Source organism: Propithecus coquereli, unplaced genomic scaffold, assembly GCF_000956105.1.
Source record: "Propithecus coquereli isolate 6110/MARCELLA unplaced genomic scaffold, Pcoq_1.0 Scaffold125, whole genome shotgun sequence".
In the NCBI taxonomy this organism is placed as follows: domain Eukaryota; kingdom Metazoa; phylum Chordata; class Mammalia; order Primates; family Indriidae; genus Propithecus; species Propithecus coquereli.
The window spans coordinates 5363733-5380363 of NW_012136636.1; the positions used below are offsets into that span (position 1 = coordinate 5363733).

Here is a 16631-nt window from a genome sequence, read left to right on the forward strand (position 1 = left end):
TTCTAGGCCAATGTCTACAAGAGTTTTTCCAACATTTTTTTCTAGATTTCTTATAGTTTCATGCCTTAGGTTTAAGTCTGTTATCCATCATGAGTTGATTTTTGTGAGAGGTGAAAGGTGTGGATCCTGTTCCAGTCTCCTACATGTGGGTATCCAATTTTCCCAGCACTATTTATTGAATAAGGATTCTTTTCCCCAGAGTATGTTTTTGTCTTCTTTGTCAAAGATCAAACGGCTATATGAGGGTGGTTTTATATCTGGATTCTCACTTCTGTTCCATTGGTCTATGGCTCTGTTCTTGTGCCAGTGTCATGCTGTTTTAGTTACTATAGCCTTGTAGTATAGCTTGAAGTCTGGTAAATCGATGCTTCTCAATTTGTTCTTTTTGATTAAGATTGCTTTTGCTATATGGGGTTTTCTGGTTCCATACAAAGCATAGAATTATTTTTTCTAGATATGTGAAAAATGATGTTGGTATTTTAATAGGGACTGCATTGAATCTGTAGATCACTTTGAAATCTTGAGTAAGACATTAACTCTGTTTCTCCTCAATCTATACAAACATCTTTGTATTTATATCGAGTGCAAAGAGAATTGAATGAGTTTATGACTTGTGGGATGGGTAATACAAAATCAAGTATACTTTGTAGTGCTACCGTACGGGTTATGATAATAGGTCCATTGACTTTCACATGCTTTTCTTTCAGGTTGCTTTCAGCTATGTAACGTTTTTCGATCCCATGAAATGGAAATTGACCAGTGCCTGCTGGAGTCCCTTCCCCTGGGCCAAAGGCAGCGTCTGGTGAAGCGCATGCGCTGTGAGCAAATCAAAGCCTATTATGAACGTGAGAAGGCTTTTCAGAAGCAAGAAGGATTCTTGAAAAGGCTGAAGCATGGGAAAATCCAGAAAGTTCACTTTAACCTTGCTGACATGATACAGGACGCAATTATCCACCACAATGACAAAGAAGGTACGTGACAAAACAGAAAAAAGCTTTCTGGTGTGGTTTCTCATGTTTTATATTGTTTGCTGTGTTTTGATGGGGAAATGGGAGAATAAATTCCCTGTAAATATTAGAGGCAGCTTTCTTTTAAATGTCTGAAATATTAAAGGGAAAAAATGCTCATTCCAAAAAACATCATTAAAAGTCCTGTCTCCTCATGAAATGAAAAATAATATAAAATTTTGGTGAAGTTATTGTATTTGTTTTTCTAAAAATGCCCGTCTGAAAAGCAAGCAATTTCCACTCAAATTGTCCATTCAAATTGGTAATGAAACCTTTTTATCAATGAATTTTTTGATGATGATACTGGACTGCAAAATGGATTAATTAGTAGCTCATACAAAGGTAGGTATAGAAGTAAACTCACTTCCCGCAAAATTCTCAGGATGTTAGTCAATTTTTTTATCCCTTAAAGTTGACTGGCTTGTGGTATCACATTTTTCTAAGAATACCAAATCCAAATCTCCATTGTCTTCACAAGATTATTAAGTTTTTCACCTTTCATGTATTTTTGTGTATGGATTTTTCTTTTTTGTTTTCATGATCTACGTTCCCCAGTTCTAGTGTGAGAGAAACATTCCGCCTCTGGTATACATGGAGAAGCCTTCAAAGAAACAGATATAAATCAATTTACCTTGATTGGCTCTAAAACCAATGGTTGAATTAATCTAAAATAAGCATTCTTCACAATCTATTAACCACAATTTAAAATCTAAAACACTCTGAATCTATTTTTTTTGTAGCTTATTTAATGGTAAAACTTTCCCTGACCTATTTATGTCTTCTAACCTGTGCAATTTGGAAAAATAATTAATTTAGCGACATACGTGTTTCCAAACCTTTCAAATAGGAATTGCAGATCTGTGTCTAAGAAAACTGACAGCACATTATATACAATAATAGCTATACATAACAGGAAGACTCAAGTAGTTCTTTTCATGGTTTTTCATGGGCTTGCTAGTTAAACTAGAATACTCTGAGAAGTACTGATATATATATGTGTGTGTGTATACACATACACACACACACATATACACACAAAAAAAAGGTAATGGGAAAGTTATAAAGTTTCTTAGGCAAAATATCTGCAGTACAAAATAATGTCTAAGTTAGGGTTAAAAGGAAATCTGGAGCAGTAAAGTAATAAACCCAGAGACCAAGAGGCAGCTATTACATAAATTATAATGCTTTCCCCAAAACATGATAATGTCCTAAGAAGGGCATTTATATGCTACAGATGATTTCTAGTGAAGCTTAGTCAGAGGTGTTTATCCATAGGATGGATTAAAGGGTGATTCTGAGAGTTGGAAGCAGGCACACCATCTAAGAGCCAACTGATGAAATTTCCATGTGAGAAGAGAGAGTAGGGCTGGGATAGTTGCTTCAGGAATAGGAACAAAAGAACAAACCTGAGAGTCATCTTCCATGGGAGAAGTGCATTATTTCATCTAATACTGACTGGGACTTTATCATATGAAAGACAACTGTGAATGAAGCAGACAAAATCTCTACCTCTCTGATGCCCACCTGTCTGGTGTGGGTGACCATGAGTAATAAGGTTAAATGAATGGTTTGATAGAGAATGATCAATGCTGAGGAGACCACCTGAAGGCCACGGGGAGTTAATCACACAGATATCTGGGGGTGAGCATTTCAGCGGGGTACAAATGCTGTGGGTGGGCCATGCCAGTCTGTGGGAGGAACAGCAAGACAACTGCGCAGGGGAGCAGAGTGTGTAAAAGGGACAAGCAGGTGAGGAGCCGGCGTCTGGGTGGTCATGCGCAGGGCTCTGGCTGTCCTGCATGGCGAGCTCTGACACCAGTGGAGGGTTTCGAGCAGAAAAAAGACCTGATACCATGTATGACTTAACAGGACCATCCTGGCTGCTGTGTTTGGATTGACTGAAGGATTTCGAGGGCAAAAGCAGGGACCCTGGTTAGGAGGCTCTAGCGGCAATCCAGGTGAGAGATGGTGGCAGCTTGGACCAAAATGGAATAAGGGTGTGGTGAGAAATAGTCAATTTTTGGATATATTTTTAGGATAGAGCTGACGGGAAATGCTGACTAACTGGCTGTAGGGAGTGTATTAATTTTCTATTGCTGACAGAACAGATTATCACAAATTTAGTAGTTGAAAACACTGTAAGTGTATTATCTTACAGTTCTGTAGATCAGAAATCAGGCATGGGTCTCACTGAAATGGAATCAGGTTCTCATCAGAACTGCCCTTGATGTTCCCAGCTTCTAGAGGTCACCTGTATTCCTTGGACCGGGGCCCCCTCCTCTGTTTTCAAGGTCAGCCGTGACGGATCCAAGGCAGGGACTATGCTTGTTCTCATGCTGCATATTTTGCCTGTTTCTTTTTTCATGCTTGCATCTCTCTGACGAAATCTTCTGCCTCCCTCATCTCCTTTTAGGGACCCCCATGTGATTACCCTGAGCTTGCCAGAGTAACCTCCCTAATCTAAGGTCAGCTGACAAGTAACCATCATTCCCTTTCCCCAGAGAATGTAGCATATTCACAGGCATAACACCAAATGGCAAAATTATGGGGACCAAATCCTACCTACTATAGGGAGTGACAGCTTTGAAGTTAACATCAATTTTTTTTTTTTGCCCTGAACAACTAGAAGAATGAAATGCCATTAGCTACATTAGGAATGTTTCTAGGAGCTAAGAATAAAAGAGGGGCTGTCATGCTGGCTAGATATATAAATCTGAAACACATAAGCATATAGATGATATCAAAAGCCCAGAGAATGGATAAAATGATGTAGAAAATAAGATTAGATAAAACTATAAGTCCAAGGACTGAGTCCTGAAGAATTTCAATATGAAGAATTCAGGGAAATGAGGTAGAATCACAAGGAGCAGCAAAGAGGAAAGGAAGAGAGGAAGGCTGCTTTCTTGGGATCTAGGTGATGAGAAATTTTCAAGGAAGAGAGATTGATCTACTATGCTGGATGCTGCTGCTCTGTCAGCAGGGTAAAGACCGGGAATTGACCACAGCATTTAGAAGTATGGATGGGGGGATGGGGGGTGGGTAAACTCACAACTAAAGGACATGGTGAGCATTGTAGAGGGGAAGGGTATGCCTCTAACCCTTGCTTGGGTGAGGCAAAGACATAAAATGTAACCAAAATGTTTGTACCCTCATAATACCCTGAAAAAAAAAAAGAAATATGGAGCTTAATAGTTTGGGTGAATTTTTGGGAGCAAACAATTCATGGATTGGGTTCCAAACAGAGTGGGAAAATACAAACGGACACAGAAAATATAAAAAGCTTTTTGAAGGAGATTTCTATAAAGAGGAGATGAATGGGAAGATCAATGCAGAGGGAAGATAAATTAGGAGGTGTTTTTTTAATGATGGGGGAAATAACAGCCAGTGTGTATTGTGACAAAAATAATTTATTTGCGAGAGAAAAACTGGTGACACTGGGGTAAGCCAGGAAACTCAATGGTGCATGTCTTTCAGCATGCACACCAGGATGAGACCTGGTGCCTCTTGGAAAGGTTTGACTTCAGCTAGGATGATCTCTAGCAGTTGTTCTCAATCCTGGCTGCTTGGCAGGATCATCTAAGGAGAGCTTATTTTTAATTCTAACATCTAGGACCTACCTATAAAGACGGTGATTTGATGTGGGGCCAGGACAGTTTTCAAAGATGCCTCAGAGATCGTGGTGCACAGAGAGAGTTGAGAACCTGCAATCTAGGCAATGGGAGATGTGATGGGAGGTGTGATTCTCTTGCTGGGTCCAAAGCTGACTGAAGCACTGCTCTTGGCTAAGAGTCAAGATGCGGAATAGGAACTGCAAGTAAAGAAAAGAGGACAATGTGCAAGAATGAGAGAATAAATGGACTAGAAAAATGCATTATAAAAATAATAGAACTTATAAAAAATATATATAAAAATAATAACTAAAAAGAAGGATCAAATATGATTCAAGTGTTTCAGAAATGAGTTGGCATGGCCTCTCCACTCCTTTGTCTGCATTCTTAACTGTTTGATATCCTATCATAAAATTTTCTTATACTTTTTAGAGCATACGAATTCGCCTTCACAGAAATTATTTCACATGTACACAGATACCATTTGCTAGAATATAACATTATCTTATCAATAATCACTCAAAGTTTCTTGCCTAATTCTTTTGGTAACCACAAATGCCACCTGTCAGCACATATTTTTAAGTTTCCTAAATGAATAAGCACATTATGAATAGCAGATTGTTTATATGTGAATGTAGGTATAAGGACATTAAAATCTAAGTTAAGCAGTCAGATTCGATTTTTCAGTTCTAAAGGAGCAAAAAGTAATTTTTTATTTGAATAATCCATGACTAACTTTGAGTTGGGTTTTTATGAAGAAACTGCTTTTTGTGTATTTGGTTTTTGAATGGCAATGGAGAAATAGAACCAGAGAGGAAAATCCCATGTTTTTCTTGGTGTAATGACCAATTTAAGGCACTCAAAGTGATAGAAACAACAGGAATTAGAAAAAAATAAACCCCACTCCCAAAAACATACACATATACACAAACACAATGTTTTTTGCATACTTGCGATGTATGCACGACTATAATAAACCCCTTCTTACACACCATCTTGTTTATTCTTTATGAAAGAAATAGCACAAAAGAAATTTCTTAAGATATTGGAAGAAAATGTGCTCAGAAGGGCAACCTATGTAACTTTATCTCTCTCAGGAAATAGTTACCATTACTAATGGAAGCAAAGGTGTCTGGCAATAAGGAAGGTCGGCATTAGCATCAAATGATGAAGAAGCTGTTGAATGATTCAAAAGAGTTTGAATTTCTAACAATTGCTAAAACTTCAAATACGTTGTTGTAATGTAAAAATTAAAATATTTTGCTATAACAGGTGTCTGTGTCAGCTTGAGCTGCTATATCAGGATATCATAGACTAGGTAGCTTAAGCAACATTTATTTATCACAGTTCTGAAGGCTGGGAAGTCCAAAATCAAGGTGCCTGTCTTGCAGATGACCACCTTCTTGCTGTGTCCTCACATGAGCTTCCTCTTCTTATAAGAGTGCTAATCCTGTCTTGGGGACTCCACCTCGTAACCTCATCTAAACCTAATTACCTCCCAAAGGCCCCACGACCTACTACCATTGCATTTGGGTTATGGCTTTTGGGGAGAAACATTCAGTCCATAACAGGGTATATTTACTCACTACTTGGAGCTGACCCAAGTATGGTTTTATATGTGTGTGTGTGTGTGTGTGTGTGTGTGTGTGTGTGTGTGTGTATAAAAACTTCCCTGAGTCTCTCATCTACCTTGGAAACACCCTCATGAGTATTTACATATCTCACTGTGTTAGAGAAAAAAATATGAATTTCTTGCAATTTAAGAAATTTAATTGTGTTGAAAATGCAAGCAATATCTTTAGAGGCATTATAACCTCTCTAGAATATGTATTACTTCTTCCAAAAATGTATCTAGGGAAAAGTTTTCATTTAATCACAGTGGTGATATTTTCATTTATCTTTAAGCTGCTAAAATAGTCAAATGCACATTTTATGCAATCGAGAAAGTAAAATATATTGCCATAAGAAAAAAACTTTCCATTTAAATTATTGTTTAAAATTCGCAGATTGTGTATTTGTGTAAATAATTTTATTTCTTAGTTTCCAGCACTTTTATTGGCTTACTGAGTATAAAGAATCAAATGCACTACTTCAAAGGACAACATGTCTATGGTGTTATTTATGCTAAGGTTTGTAGCATGTCATTTAGAAGTAATTCAGAGTTTTTTTTTACTTTATATATGTTGTGTTTTTGTCAGTGTAAATTTAGTATCCTTGATGGTTTATTGTTCTCTCCTGGGAGCTGGTGATATTTTAGTGTGCAGTTTGTCATTTTAATATACTGCATCTATCTAAAATGTGTTCAGCAACTCTTTTTTCTCTAAAAGGGAAAATTTGGTCTAAATTTTCTTTTAGGGCTGTTAATTCAACTGTATTTGAGTTACACTACATGAAAGAAAAGGGAGAGGGAGCGAGGGAGAGGCAGAGACAGGCAGTTTGTGGGCTGAAGACACAGAGAGGAATCATGCAGGGAACACTTGAGAGGAAATGAAAATTCCTCCATTAGAGTTGCTTCTCCCAAATGCCTGTCGGTTACTGATTTGTCCACTATATGCTTTTACTAAAAGTAATTGACAGCACTGTTATTATCTGGCATATGCAGGTGTACTCAGCACTGTCTGTGCTTTGCATGACTTTACTTAACTGAACCTTCCCCGTAGGTGCGTGTAGTAGGTAGGACATACACCCCATTTGTGGGTGAACAAACTTAGTCTTAAAGGAAGAAATTGCTATCTCAGGGCTACCTGAGTTTACAGATCATATTTTTGTCCACAACATCATACTGTCTTTCAAACTGATTTATGATGGTCCAGTTAGCTAAACCATTAACCCCACAAGTTGATTTGCCATCGTTGACATTTGAAAGTCTTTCTTCCTATTTTCTAGTTGAGCATTCTGCCTACTGTCTGCAGAATGTCCACAGACCAGTGGAAATATCCTTTATACTTTGGGGTTTTCCCTCATCTTCCCCTGCTCTGCCTCTCCCTGCTTCGTAATCGTCTTCTTTTATTCCCCAGCATTTTAAAATTCTTTATTAATTAATATGCCAAATATTTATTGGGGGCCTGTCTTATCAGCCACACAAAGAACTTGTAAGTGTAATTATAGACCTGTAATGCTACGCTGCATTTATACCTCCATTTGAACACAAAATTGGAAGTAGTCTTTTAGGCAAAAGGGGAAATTTCAGATTATAACAATGAGATACTTCTGTTTTCTTCTCCCACTTCTCAAACCCCTGCACCAGTTTCCTTGGTGGGTTCCCTTTCCTGTGACCATATCTCAGGCTCTTAACTCTCTTCTCTTTCCCTCCATCCTCCCTAGAAGATTTCATTTTCCACCACTGCATCCATCTTGCCCCCTATAATGATCCCAAATCTTATCCACACCTCTTTCTTGAGCTCCAATTCTACCTGCTGAGGGCCTTACCTTTCTTTTTTTTTTTTTTTTTTTTGAGACAGAGTCATGCTCTGTTGCCCAGGCTAGAGTGCCATGGCGTCAGCCTAGCTCACAGCAACCTCAAACTCCTGGGCTCAAGCAATCCTTCTGCCTCAGCCTCCCGAGTAGCTGGGACTACAGGCATGCGCCACCATGCCCGGCTAATTTTATATATATATATATTTCAGATCATTTCTTTCTATTTTTTTTAGTAGAGATGGGGTCTCACTCTTGCTCAAGCTGGTCTCAAACTCCTGACCTTGATCGATCCACCCGCCTCGGCCTCCCAAAGTGCTAGGATTACAGGCGTCAGCCACCGCACCCGGCCAGGGCCTTACCTTTCTAACTTGTCATGCCCCAAGTTGCACATCTACCTTCATCTCTTCCCAAATGAAAATTTCCCCTTTGATTCCCAGTTGTAGCTAATGTCACCGTCACTCCTCTTGTCCTCTAGACCAGAAACCTTGAAGTCACTTTGATAGTTGCAAATTTGTAAAGTTTGATAGTTTTACCTCCTCTGAATAATCTACAGGAAATATCAGCTGTTTGTTATCCAGAGTCCTTTAATAACATGCCTAGAATATGTAGATGATCAATATATATTAGATGATCTACTTCTTAATGTACTGGACATCTCCTCATTTAGAATTTCATTAGTAAATCGTCAAGACTGAGATTTTTCTTCTATATCCACCCCACCCCCAAAAATGTAGACTTGGGTTAAATTTCACAGAAATAATTTCACAGAATAAATTTCATATATGCCTTATGTATTTTATACATAAAAAATTAAGTGATACTGCATATTAATTTAGTTTGTAATTACTTAATCCAGCCCTTTCCTTGCATTAACTAGATTGTCTCAGAAGTTATAGTTCTGAAGTAGTTGATCATCAAATAAACTTTTCCTTAAATTTGTTTTTTAGTATCTAGGGTGTAAATAAAGAAGGAGCTCATTGTAATTTTTCACTGCTACCATTTAGTCAATGCTGTCTTTATGAAGGTGACCCATCTGAGCTGGCGCTGTCTCTGTAGTGGTGGCGATGGCTTTGTACTGAATGCAGCTTCATTCTCTCCCCTGAACCTCCCTGCAACCAGCCACACAAATTGGCAGTTAGAAAATGTGACAGACAATAAGTGGATTTCAGCTGACCTCCCAGAAATTGAAACCAGGGCCCTGTTACCTTTAGAATGGACGGTTCAGATGGACTGAGAAGGTAACCAACCCTGGATCCATATATGCATTGTTATGAGCATAACTTGAGGTGATGTGCATTAAACACTCTGCAAGGATAAATGTTTCTCCTAGTCAAAATTAGGAGCATGTATTTGACATGGAATATATGTAGACCCTCTCCAAAAGAGTTGGATTTAACCAATATGAATGTCTTATATATTAGATACTTTGGGTTGTGAAGTAAATATAAAGCATCATTCTGTAGTTAAGGGGAAACAACATTCCCTGTGAAAAGACATTAACAATGTAGTCCTGTCTGCATCTTCCATGTTCCATGGTGGGCACCATGCCTGGGCAGAATGAGGGAAATGACAGCTCTATCAGCAGCACCACAGTCTTGTCTTGTTAACTGCTCAATAGGATGGGAACAGACCACCCTCAGGAAGCCAAGCTGTGAATTCATTATTTCCTCCATCTTAGCACAGGAGGGGGAGGATGCAGGAAGATACAGCTCAGATAAAATGTTTTCTGGGGCAGCCACAAGGAACAAAAGGGTGACTTCTGGATTTTAGAGAACAGGGTGAGATTTTAGCTCCACAAACACATCCACATCAGAGATCTGTACATCTAAATATGCACAGCTCATGCATATGCCAAATCTAGCCAACCTGGGCAGATTAGAATTTACACAGCTATGCTCATTGGACTGTGATGCTTTCAGTTAATAGATAACAGCTGCCAAGTAATTAAAGGTGCCATTTTCAAAATCAGATAAAATCGTAAAAAGTTGGACATTAAGTACATTTAAATTCTGAAGAATTCTTCATGAAGTTAATGCATGGCTTAATGTTTCATGAAATTCATATTCCTGAAAAATGTTAATTATTTTAACTGCCTGCTAGACAGTCATAACTTTACTAAGTACCATGAGACTAATTGAAAAAAGAGAAAAATATGTGTTTTAAAGATATTTAGAACCTAGATAGAAAGGTATAACATCCGTTTAAAAGGAATTGCTGTGGACATTCATTCCTTGGGGTGAGGTGGGGTGAAATGAGTCTGAATCTGAAACTGTGCTCTCTTAGAGGTTTTAAGAGGTAGGTAGAAAGAGAGGAAGGGATTTTCTACCTGTGAAATGCATCTCGGGGGCAGCAATGGAGTGAGAGGAAAGCCGGTTTCTGCTAAGAGAGCATCACAACAGAAGCATCTAGGGTTTAGCATCAAAGGTTTTAACTCTGGACTTTGGTTGAAGGGTTGGTCCATTCCCTAATAGTGGGGAGCTGTGTGTCCCTCATCTTTCTACTTGCAAATGAGGTAAAGAGGTGTGCCTCTCCCATATGCAACTATGAGGATGAGTTAGAGAATGCATGCAAAGACCTTCGAATGGCATCTGTCCTGTGTTACTACATTTGTAATAAATGTCAGCTACTACTATAATTTGAATGGGAATTAAGAGATATTATTGAAGCAATGAAGCATAGCTATCTGATGACCTTGACTGGTGTATGATTCAGCAATAGTCACTGTGAATGTGAATTATAGGAATAAGAGTATAGTTTTAGGAATGTTTTGGGCAATCATATTTTAAATTGCAATGAAATAGAGGAGAAAAGGCTGAAGTTAGATGCATAAGCTCAGGGCACTAATATGAACATGAGATAATGAGAAGCAGGAATTGGATAGTACTTTTGGAAGTGAATTGAAGGGGAAAATTCACATTATTGTAAAGCACTGAGCAATTGTTTCATTCATTATTTTCTGCGAGCGAAATGTGTGATATTATAGACATATATATGCACATACACATGTATATATATATGTCTCAATATGTGCCAGTCATCTCCCTATGTATCGTCTCTTTTAATCCTCAAATAATCCTGTGATGTACTTACTGGGTTAAATAGTGTCCCCCCAAAATTCATGTCTACCCAGAACCTATAAGTATGACATTATTTGGAAATAGAGTATTTGCAGATGTAATCAAGTTCAGATGAGGTCGTAGTGGATTAGGGTGGGTTCTAGTCCAGTGACTGGTGTCCATACAAAAGAAGGGGAATTTGGACACAAACGCACCACGGGAAGAAGCCATGTGGATATGGAGAAAGAGCCTGGGGTGACACAGCTGCAGGCCCGGGAACCCTAGCCCCCAGAAGCTGGGAGAGAGGCGTGGGGAAGCTTCCTCCTCGGAGCCTCCAGAGCGAGTTTGGCTGTGCTGGCATCTGGATTCCAGACTTCCCAGTTCCAGAACTGCTAGTGAATCAATGTGCATTGTGTTAAGCAACCTGTTTTGTGGGACTTTGTGATGGCAGTCCCGGGAATCTAATCCAGGTGCATACAAATAGTGCCCCGATTTTATACATTAGGACACTAGGATTTAAGGAATTTAAACAAATTGTTCACAGAGTGCTAATGAGGGACAGAGCTGACATTCAAACCCACATCCGGTGCATTCTGTTGCCTCAATTTTCATGGTATACCAACTCTTAGCATGACCCAGAGCTGCTCAGAGTTTCCTTGGGAGTAAATGAGGAGGACTTTACCTCCTCTTGCACCTCTAACGTCCTGTGAATCTGAGATGTTAGAGCAGTTTGCTACAACCCTGCAGCTGTAACTGTCACAGAAAGGAGGCCTCACGGAACACGGAGGCGGAGACTTGTAGTGAGCAGGCCATGAGCAAGGAAAGGTTTGCAAATACTGGATATCCTTTCCCCCATCTCTGATTCCATCCTTCTTGTTGGTGGGACTTCTGACTCTTTGATTCCCATTTGGTGAAAGTGTTGCCATTAAGCAACTCTTTCTGAGGACACCTGCACATCTGGCCTCTCCATCGCCACATTCCAGGATGCAGGTGGTGCTCGAAACAACAGAGGTCCTGTGCCCTAGTGCACAAGTGCTGGGTGCCATTTCCATGGAGTTCACTTCTGCCACCAAGTGGAGTTTTGTCAGCTTTTAGCACTTGCCAGGTCTCCTGAGTGTGACCTGCCAAAGTCCCTCTTCCTCCCTGTCTCTTACATGGCCCTTGGTCCTCTCCTTCTACCTGGGGTCCCCAGCCACGCTCCTTTCCTTTCAACCCCTATGAGTATTTTCCCTCCAACCCCTATGAGCATTTCCCTCGCTAGACTTCTTTGCAGCCTGTGGCCTCCTGAGAAAGTCAATCCATATGTTTTTTAAATAGTAGTTTCCATGAACCCAGAGCATTGGATCTTGGAGGAGGAAGACACTGCAAAATCCTCTAGTCCAAAATCCTGAGTTTGGGTGCTATCTTCTGGACTTTTGTGTGTGTGCTTTAAGGAAAATCAATTTCCTTTTCACTTATGCTGAAGCCACTTTCCCTCTGTGGTGACTGGAGAGATTGATCATTTCCTCCTCATTTCTGCAGTTGCAGCCCACTCCCTGACTCAGGCCAGCTTCCTTCCATCCATCTCAGGTGGGATGTGCAAGAAAGAGTGAGGGGATTGATAGGAATGTGTTTCTACTCTGGTGGCCCCATGCTCACGATTCCCAGGATGGGAAATGTGCTTTCCTACAGCTGTGGCTTTGCTCCAGTGTTTCCCTCTGCCCAGAGCACCCTTCCTCCTTTCCTTCAGACGACCCTCTCTTCTGCCCCATGGCGCCTCCCCTGACATCCTCAGGCAAGGCCAAGCCCTCCCCCATTGCATTGCAGGGCTATTTCCTTGAAGTCTTGATCCCGTGTTCACATGTCCACGTCTTTCACTAGAATGTGTGCTCTGCAAAGAAAAGGGCCATAACTTTCATCACGCGTTCATTTATGTAGCAAACGGGTACTGAGCCCCTGCCATCTTCTGCATAGATTCTAGGTGCTGGGGACATACAGAGGGGAGAGGGTATTCAGGGCAGAAAGAAAGGCTTGAGTGAAGGCACAGCTAGAAGGAATTATTTCTTTTCCTGCCCTAATAAACTTTCTATCTCTATTCGTAGTACAGAGACTGTGTCCGAGTCACGATTCTCCAAAGAACCAGAACCAGTAAGATGCGTGCACACACACGCACACACACAGAAGTTTAGATATGCATGTGTATATATATATATTAATTTTAACTCAGCGTTTTTCATGTTTTAGGGAAGGAGAAAGAAAGGAACGAGTTCTGGTCTGTACAATAAAAATCGTCTCCTTATTTCATAGTGTCACTTCCTTTACATCCATTTCTTGCTCAACATGAGGTTATTTCTTAGAGCTGCTCCCTTCCACTAAGGTAAATGTCTAATAAGAATTAACGACAAAACTTGAAATTTGTAATTTTGAACTCTTCACGCTCTTAAGTTTTTATTAAGTTGAAATTGAAAAAAAGCAAACATTTTAGTTCGCTGAATTAATGCTGCCATTGAGGTTCCTGATGCATCAAATTTGAAACAGTATTTTGTTGCTGGTATAAACCTAGAGTTTCCTGAAAAAAATGACTCTTAATTTTCATAGGAAACAGGCATGATCTTCCAGAAGCCTGGAGGCTTCTGTGTGCACAGGTGCGGCCGCAGAATGGTCTATAGATCATGTTTGCCTCTGACAGCACGACTTACTACATGCTGAAGCAAAATGTTTTACAGGGAAAATGCAAATTTGCCATTTATAAGACCAGAGAAGTTGTTTAGTGTTTGCAAGAATGTACAGAAAAGAATATATTATCAGAGTTTTTCTGAGCTTTTTCGATACACAGAGAATTTCTAAAAATGGGCAGCAGCATTTGCCAATAATGTTCAAACTCACCCACTCGACCCCACGCCTCTGGCCTTCTCAAGATCATTATTCTTCTAACCATTCATGAGCCACAGCACAGGATCATTTACACAGGGGAAAAAAAAAAAAAAAAACTTCCATGTTTTCCAAAGTGAAAAGAAAAGAAAAGAAAATTGAACCAGCTTCCTTTCATTTCATTGTTACCCTTCATGACCACAACTCAGAAGTTGTCTGTACTCATGGTTCCTCTTTCTCTCTTGAAAACACTCGAACTGGCTTTCCCCCAGTAATTCCACCAACACTGCCTGTAACGAAGATGTCCTTGTTGCCAAGTTCAGAGGATTTTTTTTTAGTCCTTATCATATTCATCTATAAGGAGCATTGACATGGTCATCATTTTTTCCTTTTTGATCCGCTTCCTTTACTTGGTTTTCTTCACTTGACTTTCTCTCCTTGGTTCTTCATCCACCTCACTGCTCCTTCCTTTGCAGTCTTCTTTGCACGTTACTCCTCACTTTCTCGAATTCCGAATACAGCACCTGTATTAGTTTGCTAAGGCTATATTACCTCCCCAGCATATAATGCAATCCTGGGCACATACGCATGATAAAAAATATATATATATATAGCGAATGAATGAATGAGAGCTGATACAACAACAGAAGTGAAGAGTAGTTAACAAGGAAGGGGCCAGCAACATGAAAGTAAACATTGCTCTAGGCAACCAAGTAATATGCAGGGTGGGGTCAGAGCCAGTTACTAGAACTCAATAGTAGAGTCTGGAAGGGAGACTTTAAATTTAAAGGTCCATGGTCAGTTTATACAGAAAGTACCTAACCCAACTATGAGGTTTCAAGATGGAATTTCTAGAAAACATAATCACATTATTGATAAATGCGCGTGTGGGGAAAAGAAGCCTGTTTTTGTGAGGGAAGGAAAATAGGAGTCTAGAAAACAGGATAGCTTTAGACATAAGTGGCTTTAGGTGATTGGTGGTTTTTGATTAAAAATGCAAGAGGAAAATTAGAGTAGTGGCCAGACTTTGGAAAATCAAATTTAAAAATTATCCTATGAAAGATGACAGAGATCAAAGGCCACGAGAAAGGCATTTCACATGTTTGACTCAAAAATTACATTGACAAATAAGAATGTGTGAAGACCATTGAGAGAGAGAAAGAGTTTTATTTTTCTCTGTAAGTTTTGAATGGAATAGTAGAAATGTAGTTAGGCATTTGACTTCAGACATTCCTTATCCCTATGACCACGTTGGTACTCAAGGCCTCCACAATTTTATTCTTCCAGCATGACTTTCCATTTCTCTATTTTGTGCTCCGTAGAGAATGCTGCCCCAAGAATGTTCCCAGAACAGCCACATCCTCCTCATTTGGGAACATGTTAGAAATGCAAGCTATCAGGCCCGATCCCAGATCTACTGACTCAGAAAGTCTGGGGGTAGGGCCAGGAATCTGTGTCAACAAGCCCTGAATGCTCAACTCTGGTCACCAGTCACATTCTGGTGGTTCTCAACTTGACATTTTCATCAAATTACTTTTGGGCTCCTCTGGAATTCTCTCTTTGAGGGACAGAAATGCTGAGCATCATGCACTCTGTGGGACAGGGATTAACAAAAATAATTATCTCATTCCAAATGTCCCAATCATCTTTGTTGAGAAACATGATGAATTTTGTCTGCTAGAGATGTTGACATTCCTTGAATATAACGGTTGGTTTCCTGCCTCTGTGTGTTTCCTCACTCTGCTTCTTATCCTGATTTCCATCTCAAAATATCTACATTCTATTCATCTTTCCAAGCCTGAATTAAATAGTATCTCCTTTTGGAATCTTCCCTGATTTCATCTGAAAGAGTAATATTTCTCCTCTGTGCTCCTGCAGGCATTTTACCCCTGGCTCTAGAACTTACTTATTTATATCTGCCTTATGATAAAATTCTCAATATAAATGCCTTTTCTTTCCTACTCTCAGCGACTCGGGTGCAGGATTATGTCTTCCCTCATTTTCTGGCTGGGGCAGAATTGCTCGATGATGAGAGGCTCATAGTAGAAGCTTCCTTTTCCTTCCCTCCTCCCGTGTTATTGTAGCCCTTGAGAACGAGAAACCTAAGAAGTGCTGATTAATTTGGCAATTTGTTGGAAAATGAAAGATAAAAATAAAAAAGGAAATGCCCACACTTATAGTCCATGACCAAACTCTCACTCACAGGAGGCATTTATAAGCAAGAAATCTGTGTCTGATAAATGAGCTGCTTCATGCAGAATTGGTGCGTGATAAAAGACGCTATAATTCCAGTCAACCTCAGCTGTGGGATTCTAGAAGCCATTTTTAAATACCCTAGGGCAACATAGATTTGACAACTGCCTCTTTTTTCTTCTCAATTGAAAATGTTTCTTCAAAAAGACAGGATTGCCTTCTTGTTCGCATAAAATAAAAAATCACAAACACAATTTAGTGTTTAATTTGAATTTTAGAAAGATAAGGCTTGAAGTTAAATGCGAAAATCCAGGGCCTCAGTGTATATCCTCCGAATTTCTTTTTCTAATGGGCCGAATGATAGGCAGATACATGCTCGATGAATCTGGACATGCTGGAGAAGTTAAGATAGATCGCCTTCTACGCCACAGGAATGACTGTGGGGCAACAATATGGGGGCAACTTACACAGCATTTTTTTACTCTTTTCACTTTATAGGA

General features: G+C 39.6%; 1 protein-coding gene across 1 annotated transcript in view; it reads left to right on the forward strand.

The window, feature by feature from the left end:
• Window positions 1-730: 730 nt before the first annotated feature.
• MYO16 (myosin XVI) overlaps window positions 731-16631 on the forward strand; it is a 542291-nt gene continuing 526390 nt past the window's right edge. Inside the window, exon 1 of the mRNA XM_012637927.1 lies at window positions 731-971. Within this exon, the coding sequence (XP_012493381.1) occupies window positions 746-971 (226 nt within the window). The 5' untranslated portion in view covers window positions 731-745. The remainder of the gene's footprint in view (window positions 972-16631) is intronic.